We start from the raw sequence: 9,882 nt of genomic DNA, 5'->3' as shown, positions 1-9,882 counted from the left end.
CTGAGATGGGCCCCCGCCCACATATTTAACATTTAAAAATATGATCAACTTTCTCCCTTACTCTCCAAACTGCTCCATTGTTCACTTTATAAATTGTACGTTTATTTGAATAAAACTTGTATATATAACTAAAATATATTTATAATATATGCATATAGTATAAATATATTTAGAATATATGCTTAAAAATCCTAATTTAATATTAAATAAAATAATTAAGAAGAAATTTTCTTTTTCTTTTTTCTTTCATGTGTTAAATTATATAATGCTATTTTCCCTCCGTTGAATAAATTATTCTCCGGTAATTTATTTCATTTAAAAATAAATGTATGATTTACCCCATCACAAGACCAGGACGCAAAACATGTAATTATTAAACATTTACATAATAAAATATTTTTTTATTTATTTAAGAAAAAAAATGTTATGCAAACATCTTCAATTTTACACCAAAAAAATTTACGTGCATAAATATTTACTTTAGGACTTTTTCAATTATTTAATTTTCTCACGTTTCTCTATTTAAAATGGTGAAACAGAGCCGGCCCAACGCATAAGTGGTCCTCAACATAACACTCAACTTAGATCTAACATTTTTGTATTTTCTTATTAAGAATTGTAAAACTATTAAAATTGATTCGACAGTTTCAGCACTGATAAATTTAAAAGATAAAAGATTTAAAAGTATTGGCAAGCTGACTTTGTAAAAGTGCAAAAACTTAAGCAGCAACGTTTGATTGTTCCGTTATCATGGTAACAATTTTTGAGCTCAGTTTGTTCACAAATACAGCCCAGCAAACAGCAAACATCAATCTGTGACTGCGGCTAACCTTGGCCAATTAGTGGTGGTGAAGTCCTGAACAGGAAGACGGGCCCCCAAATTATTCAGCTTAAGGCCCCATAAAACCTTTTCCCAGCCCTGCAGTGACAACATCTACAATCTCAGCAGACAGAAAACATCAGAACGACAAAGATTGTGTGCACACTCCAACAAAAATTGTATAAAAGTGTATTAAAACATTACTCCAGCTTAAATGAAAAGTATGGTAGAGGATGACTACACCTCACAGCACACTGCTTTAAAAAGTTACTGAAGTAAGAGAGAAAACGTAAGTAGTTTGAATCAAGCTCAACTAAAAATGCTCAAAAACTGAAGGAATGAACCAAATTTTAATAAAAACTGATGTTTTCAGGGGAAAAAAAAGACATAAAATGTAAATACTCCATCTAATTCTCAGAGCAGAAAGTGATACTGCTGGTCTGTCTTTAATTAAGTAAAATAGCTAAATCCCTCGTAACCATGGAGACATAAGATTACATTCGAATTTGAATTTTTTAGCAGTATTGAAAAGATTAATTTTAAGAGAAGGGAGGGAGAAACTTTCTGGATAATGGGAGCAGATTCCAGCTGCTCTGCGTCATTCCTTTCTCACACACACACACACACACACACACACACACACACACACACGAACATGAGCCTAATAAAATGAACCGAGTTCCTGAGTCAATATTGTTGCAGCCCCACCTGCAGTACCATGAGGGGATTCCACCCTAAGCCTGTCTAAGGTCAGCTGGTCGGAGGTTTTATCTCAGATATGAGGAAGAGAAAGTCATCCCAACACACACACACACACACACACACACACACACACACACACACACACACACACACACACAATCTGTTCAACGCGCAATAAAGCTTATAAACAAACAATGAACCCAGGTAGGAACTAAATCTACAGTTTTGAAGGAATCCACAGGAAATAGAAGTGGAAAAGTGAGRAGTTGCACAATGACAGTAAGAGAGAAACTGGAGATTAACCGCTGCATAAATCCRGACTCCAGCTTCACTGCCGGGGTTCAGAGTCGAGGCTTATTGAGAGTAAATTTAAGCTTCCGAGAAAGACGGTCGTCACGACAGCATGGCAAGCATAAATATTTTTTACATTTGCCACTTTCTGCACRTCTACTACTTTAACCAATAGTGTCAACCAGCAGCACTTGTCAGACATAAAGAGAAACGTATTCAAGAGGTTTGTGGGAATACGGTGTGGTGGCAGTATTATGCTGTGGGGAGACTTTTCCTTCAGTAGGGACAGAAAAACTGGTGGTGAGAAGATGGAACAAAACACCAGGCAAATTGTTTATTAGTGGCCCCAATAAACAATGAGAAAATAAATACATTTAAAAAATTAATAAAAAATAATTTAAAAATAAATAAAAGCTGCCAAAATTCAAACCCTTGGTATGAAAAAMACRAGARTGTCCTCCAAAAACTTGAATGAATGAGTAAATAAACAKAAACAAAAAGAAATAAATGCCTGTYAAATGCCCCTAATTGAAAAATAAAAGACGAATAAACATTTAAAAGGAATAACTCAATCTTAAAAACGTGAAAAAAAATAAAAATACAAAAAAAAAAAAAAATCAAATAATGTTGAAATCATTCAAAAACTAGTAAAAGTTGAGAAGTCAGAGCTAAAAACAAACTGTTAGTTGTCCCAAATTACTAAAAATAAACACATTTAAAGAGAAGCAACCAAGAGGTCCGTGGTAATTACTGGTTATGTGGGAAATGGTGTTGTACCAGCATTATGCAGTGGGACGACACTTTCTTCAGTATCGACAGGAAAACTGGTAAAACATGAGAAGATGGAGCTAAATGWTGAAAAAGATCCGTAAATAGACAGAAAACTGGGACAGAGGTTCACCTTTCAGCAGGACAACAGCCCAAAACAAAGAGTCAGGCTAGCTTAGCATGACCCACCTAACTGGCTTCTCTGAGCGCTCGCAGGAAAACACACAGCAGGAACAAAAAGCTAATCAATGCCCAGTTCCTGTTCTGGACGAAGAAGTCAAACTTCCAGTAATATCACAGCACTGAACTGGTCTAACTGGGGCTTTTGAGTTTCCTGCCCAGCAGAAAACAACTTGAATCACCAGAAAAACAAAGACAGGCAGCGGAGGCCCAAAACAATGAGAAGACAAAACGCAGACATTTCCTCTGAAAAGCCTTTTTGTTTCAGGTGAGTTTCAGCCTCGGTATCGAGCCGTCCAGCCCGGCGGACACAAAGCCCACCCTGTGGCTCTGACAGAGAGCGATTGTGTGAAGGTAGGGGATAAATCATGTAGGAATCCTCGKACCTGCTCGCTGCTTCTCGACCTCCACAACCAACTCTGAGGGATCAAGGTTGGCGTGCAACAGGAAGGSCAAAGGAATGAAAACACTGTGGGAACCAACAACCAGGAGGCTGCAGAGCCTATATCTTTAAAAATGCAGAGCGGAGACGACTCCCGTCTTCACACATTTACACAAAGCACGTTAAAATATATCTTTAAAAACACTTCAGTTTTTCACATTTTGTCACAACAAAACCAAAAATCTCAATTTATATAGTAGGCCAACAAAATACTGCATAATTATGAAGTAGGTAAAAAAAAATTTGGGTTGCAACGAATTATTTTAGTAATCGATTAATTATTGAAATGATTAATCAKGTTAAAAAATTGCAAATTTTTCAGATTTTTCCTTTAATTGTTTAACCTTATTTTACACATTTTTGCTCTTTTTTGATGAGAAAACATCAAAATGCAACAGCAGCATTCCTTAACTGAAAACTTGACCATTTGTAGCAAAAAAAAATATTTCTAACATGTGAAAAKCTCAGCCGTGCCTGCTGTAGGACAGACTAAGGTGAACTGGTTGAAACGTAGCAGAGAGAGGAGGACGGGAGCCGTGAGTGACACATACATGCAGTGATTGACAGCGCAACGGCCTTCCTCTTGGCTCTGATTGGTGTTTTTGCAGTTAGATGCTGCAGCTTTAAGCAAATTAAATCAATGYATCTGCAATACGTCTCAATGTAAAAAAGTTAGAATTAGTTTAACAGCTGCATTTCATCTGTAGTCCTAAAGTACTAAAAACACAGAAATTTCAAAATGTAGGTATAACTTGACAATTACAAATGATGAAAAACATCTGAAATATCTCGCAAGAAAAGATATTTGTATGCATATTCCCGAACTGTTATAAAATTAAACAGTTCGAAAGTTGTTGTAATATTAATTTGGCATTAAATTAATTGAACCCTGACAAAGCTAAAGTCAGTATTTGCAGAAAAACTTCAAAAGGTTTCAGCAAGCACACTTGTTTAGAGAAAGAAAGAAAAAAAAAACAGCCCATTAGTTCAGATGTTGTGGGAACATGAAGCCAGAGTCAGAAACGGGCTGGATAATGAGAGGAAACGTTCACTTCTGCTCCATTTACTTAGATTTTTTCCCCTTCTGCTTCTCAGTAAGTAAAAAAGAAAAGTTTAGAAACAGAGTTCAGAAAACAGGCAGGAAGGTCACCAGCTCCTGGACATGTGTGGATGTACAGGGAAGATCAATACCTGGTTAAACATGGCAGCTTGTGATCRGGCCGCTGCAGGTACAAACACACCGAGCCGGAGCGCACAGCGCCGTGACCTTAGGAGGCATTTCTGAAGGTCTGTTCGTGCAGCGAATGGAGAAGCAGCTTCAAGAATGTAGATCGTACCGAATTACTGAATTATGCAGGCCGACCACAGAACTGTCACATCAATCCCACATCGAGTGACTTTTGGACAAAACGAAGGCGAGGGGAAGAAGACGTTCAAACTATCAGAACTGGGGTTGAAACAATTAATCCAGTGGTTCTTAACCTTTTTTGAGGTACCAAACCCCGCAGTTCCATATGCGCATTCACCGAACCCTTCTTATTCCAACACCCCCGCACCACTAGAGGCAGTAGCAACCCCGAAAAGATGCGACTAAGCAGCAGATTTAGAAGTTCACCGAAAGCTACAGAATTTGGTAAAAATTGTGAGTTTTGCTGAAGAAAGACAAAAGAGACCCTTTTAAAGACAAAAGTTCAAATCCATGCTGAGAGTGGAGCTCCTTCAATCAGCTCCTCCGCAGCTCTGATTGGCTAAGCAATGTAACGTGATCCTCTGATTGGCTCAGCAATGTAACGTGATCCTCTGATTGGCTAAGCAATGTAACGTGATCCTCTGCAGCAAGTGATGGCAAAGCGGGGCGTCATCACGACTTTACACAAGTGTCTTYACCTCYGYGGCAGAGGCTCCGCCGAACCCCTGAGACCGACTCACCGAACCCCTGGGGTTCGACCGAACCCAGGTTAAGAACCACTGAATTAATTTGGACTAATGATTAATCGTCCACTAGTTTAGTTATTGATTAAGCATTAACTGGAGTACAACATCTCAAAACAAAACATTAAAACTATCAGACACAGGGCTGAAACCATCACATGAATTGCGATTAATCGCATATTGAAGTAATCATCAGTTAATTTCATAATTGATTAATCAACTGAAGTAAACAAAAGAATGTCAAAAAAGAAACTATCAGAACTAGGGCTGAAACAATTAATCAGATTAATCATGAATAATCAATTATTGAAATAATCATCAGCTAATTTAGGAACTGAGTAATAATCAACTGGAGTATACAATCTCAAAAAATGACATTCAAACAATCAGGACCAGGGCTGAAATGATTAATCATTAATTATTGATGCAGTTGTCAACTTAGTTGAGTACACAAACTGAAAAAAGGGATATTCACAATATTAGAACAAGGGCTGAAACTATTTGCGATTAAAGTTTAAGAGGATATGAAAAAGCTGCAGAATGTGCCAATTTTTGTTATCCAATTAATCATCAGAATCGATTAATCAATTACGTCCAACAAAACAAAGCTGAACCACCTCAGACCAAATCAAGCAGAAATGCAGCATTTAAAGTCTTGTTACAGCTGGAGCAGTATGATCTGGGGTTCTTGCACTAATAACCGCATTAACTGCATTATCCTGCATGAATCGGTCACACCAAGAAACGTTCCTGTGAAAATCAGCTCAAACCCAGAGGTCATCTGATAATATCGGCCTCATCTGGATGTGCGCTACAGTAAAATGGGCCGTAACTTTGGCGTAGTCGAAGTTTTTTCCCTCCTCTGTGGGGTTTTGGATTACTAATCATCCAGAGAAACGGCCAACATCGTACTGGGAGCAAATTCCAGGGATTCATTTCGCTACTCGGCACGGAGGCGCAAAAGGAGAAAACAGTTTCAGCTCAAGGACAGCCATCAGTGGTTTCATCTTAATTCATTTAATCTGAAGAATTTAACTTGTGCAAATGTTCTGAGTTCTTGAGGTTTACACATTTGTCAGTTGAAACGGTCCATAACTGAGGGAAAATGGTGCGACACTAGCTAGCTTGATAGTTTACAGACAAAAGCAAAACAAGCTTCATTTACAGAGGCTCCATAATTTGTTTTGTTTCTATCGTTTTGTTTTTGTATATTTAAAATGTCTTCCGGTTCCAAATGATCATTAGAATGTAAAGTTTATTGCTCTTTTAGAATGTGTTTTCCATTATTATGCCATTACAATCATATCACATGAAAATGGTTTTAAAAACAACAATATCATCGTATATCGCAATAACTTCTGGGACAATTTATTGTCCCGCAAAATTTATGGTGACCGGGTTGATGTTGAATTAACTGAAACCCTGGAGAAACATTTGAGTAGGAGTGATGAGATTGCAATTTTTTTATTTTTGCCCGTCCTTAAAACTTAAAACTCTTAATTTCTTAAACAATAGCAATAGAAATAGCAATTCCATTGCCAAGTCAAAGAATGTCTATTATAGACATTTTCACATCTACAGTTTGTTTAGTTTGGTCTGAATCAGTTGATGAGTTGCATTTTATCTGACTTTTGTCATTAATGGGAGACCTGCGTCATAAGAAGCCACACTACGCACCAATCAAAACTTCTCTACAGAAGTTGCTACAGAAGTGGCAACGGCCACAAAAGATTGTTGCTGCTATATTAGTTGTGCTCTTGTTTCGTTTAGCTTCCTTCGTCTTGTTACGATCTTGTGGCAATACCGTCAGCTATTGTTGCTTAACATTAAGGATCGTACGTAGATCTTTCCTCCTCCTGAAACAATGGGTTGCGTCTCAGTGGTTCTCTTCTCTGTGCTATGGAGTACCTCAGGGTTTCATGTTAGGACTCTCCTTTTCTGTGATTTCTTACTGAAACATCAGAAGGTATATTATTCATTTTCATGTTTATGCTGATGTCACTCAGTTGTCAGTTACCTTCAATCTCCATTTGTCTCACTGATTGATGAACAAATTAAGCCGTTAGCCGGCTAACATCAAGATCCATGTAAAGACTTATTTCAGGCTTAGATCTCAACATGATGATCTAGAAATAGCAATTCATTCCTTCAATACTTCAATTACATTTACAGCTGGCACTAATATAGCATTTTGTACTGCGAAGTCAGACAAAATACAACAGGACGTTTTAGGTGAGGACAAGTTAATACGCTAACACAAAGTCACATATATCGGTCATCAGAGTAGACTCAGAGGGACTCAGAGTAGAGCCGCTGCTCCTCCACGTCGAGAGGAGCCAGTTGANACAACATGGATGGATGGATGGATGGATGGATGGATGGATGGATGGATGGATGGATGGATGGATGGATGGATGGATGGATGGATGGATGGATGAACGGATGGATGGATGGATGGATGGACGGATGGACAACATGGATGAATGGATGGACGGATGGACAACATGGATGAATGGATGGACGGACGATAAATGTGAGGGTTAATCAGTCAGAAACTCAGCAGCTAATGCTAAAGCTAAAGCTAAAGCTAATGCTAAAGCTGTGTCTCTATTCAAGCTGGAATAGAGGCGGTCAGAGTGTGGTGTGGTGTGATGTGATGCGGCGTGATGCGTCGTGATGCGTCTCACCTTGGGCAGGACGTCGTTCTCGTTCTTCAGGACGAAGCGTCCCTCCCTGTCGTCTTTGTTCCAGTTGAGCTGAACMACCAGCGGCTTCTCGTCCAGGTCCAGCTGGCGCTCTTCTGAAACACAAAGCCAGCGGTTCATGCAGCAGTCRGCTGTCTGGGCCGGGAGCCGCGCGGCCCACAGGACTCACCGCCGCTGACGTGGACCTCGTACAGCGAGTACTTGGGCGACGACAGCATCCTCATGTCCGGCCTGAACTTCTCCGCCAACGTCTCGATGACGTCCTGCGTCGTCGCCGTGCTGGAGACCCGGATGCACTTTGTGGCGAAGTTCCCGGCCACCCGGTCCTGGAAGTAGAACCGCATCACGCCATGGAACTCCAGGTCCTTTTCAGGAAAAAAAACAGAACAAACGCAGCGTCCATTATGTGTTTATTTAGGCTGGAAACTGCAAAAACACGAGTGGAATTTRCAACAATTGTGTTTATATGCAGAATTAAACAACAATGAAAGAAAAAATAAACCGGCAGATAAAATAAACCTAAACTGTCGTTAATGTCAGACAACAGTAAGATAACAAATAACCAGTATGGAGGATTTTTATTAAAAAATAAGTTTAGAATGTAGAAAATATGGAAAAAGGTGAAGCCGTTTCTCGCCAATCAAAGCTCTTTCAAAGTCAATGTTTGATTTCTGCCACATTTATTCGATGCAAGACAAACTTTTGGTCACATGGGACAAAATGGAGAAATCAAAAGGATTTGTGCCAAAAAAATAAAATATAATTATTGTATCTAATCAATAATAAACTAAACATGTAATACTTAAATAAAACAGTCAAAAACATCTGTGAATTATTACAGACAAAAACCATAAAAAGGCTTTTGCATGTTTAACTTAAAGAAATGCATCTAATTTTTAGGCAACAATTTAAAAAACTTAAATATGTTAATTTCTGAGCAGTGGAATCAGGATTTATTGCACCGTTTCTTTGAATATGCTTGCTTTAGCCAAGTTCAGTAAATAAAGTCAACTTTTGAGCAGAAGTCAAACAAATGTGATCTAAATTTAAATAAAAAATGAAAAATTTATTTAAAGACAAATAATTGTTATAAAGGATGGAGAKACTTATTTTTTCAGACAGATTGCAATTTGCAAAATTTGWAAAGATCCGAGATAAATGGAAGAAAATTATTGAGGTAAATTATTTTTGTTTAATTTTAATGTCTAATTTGAATCGGGGGCGGGGGTGACGGGGCCAGACACAATCATTCCAGGGGCCGTGAATAGCCCCCGGACCACGTTTTGGAAACTCCCGTTCATGTTTGGACTGTGATTGTTGACATTTTCAGATAAATTTAACTCTTTTTCAGTAGAAAAATCTTAAAGTGAATTGGACAAAAGCCAAACTTTTATCAAGGAGGAATTAAAAACTCAAAACTAACCAGGTCAGAAACTTTACARGTTTAAATCGGAGAATTTAAAGTTAAATTGTTTCAAATTAAATCTCTGGAGTTCGTTTTGAGAGGAAATCTCCATTTTACCCGTAATTGGAAGCAAATGACAGTAATTCCCAGGAAAAGCCCTCTTCCTCCCAGACCTGTAAATCGAATCAATTAACTCCACTTCAACTTTATTATCTCGTCTTCTCCCCCCTCTGGTTTGCGCCGCTTGTTTAAGGAAATCTCTCCTTCAGGCGAACAAACAGATAGAAGCTCAAACACGGCCGTTCGTCTCCTACAGCAACGGAGCAGAAAAGCCTGAAACGTAAACAYGCCGTCGTTTTCTGATGCCGCCGGAGCGCACAGCAGTAAAAAGAAAAATAAAAGACAAAATTTGACCTCATGTTTCATCGCAGACGACACCAGAAACATCTCACAAATTCCCAGCATTCCATTCTCCTTATGCGTTATCTGGTATCAAAAACCAAAGAAAAACAGATCCGATTTCGCAGGTTTGCTGCATGAAGCAAGTCTGAAAGAATTAAAAGACGAAATAACTTGAATTTACAGGAAGTCATCTGAGGACACATTTCCTCAGAATATGAATATTAAATTTAAAAAA

The 9,882-nt window shown here is 38.4% G+C and overlaps 1 protein-coding gene across 15 annotated transcripts in view; it reads right to left on the bottom strand.

Moving 5' to 3' along the window:
* The window catches only part of afdna (afadin, adherens junction formation factor a), a 113,355-nt gene that overhangs the window by 81,703 nt on the left and 21,770 nt on the right, over positions 1-9,882 (bottom strand). For 11 of the 15 annotated variants that reach the window (XR_532409.2, XM_008397227.2, XM_008397225.2 and 8 more), the window contains 2 exons: positions 8,010-8,205; positions 7,823-7,935 (listed from right to left, as the gene is read on the bottom strand). Coding sequence is in view for 14 of the 15 variants with exons in the window: in XM_008397227.2 (XP_008395449.1) it covers positions 7,823-7,935; positions 8,010-8,205 (309 nt within the window). In the remaining variant the exon portion in view is untranslated. The remainder of the gene's footprint in view (positions 1-7,822; positions 7,936-8,009; positions 8,206-9,882) is intronic. The other 4 variants (XM_008397229.2, XM_008397238.2, XM_008397235.2 and 1 more) reach the window with 1 other exon arrangement.

The sequence above is a fragment of the Poecilia reticulata genome, linkage group LG21, assembly GCF_000633615.1.
Source record: "Poecilia reticulata strain Guanapo linkage group LG21, Guppy_female_1.0+MT, whole genome shotgun sequence".
NCBI classification, from domain to species: Eukaryota; Metazoa; Chordata; class Actinopteri; order Cyprinodontiformes; family Poeciliidae; genus Poecilia; species Poecilia reticulata.
This window is presented reverse-complemented; position numbering and strand designations above follow the sequence as displayed.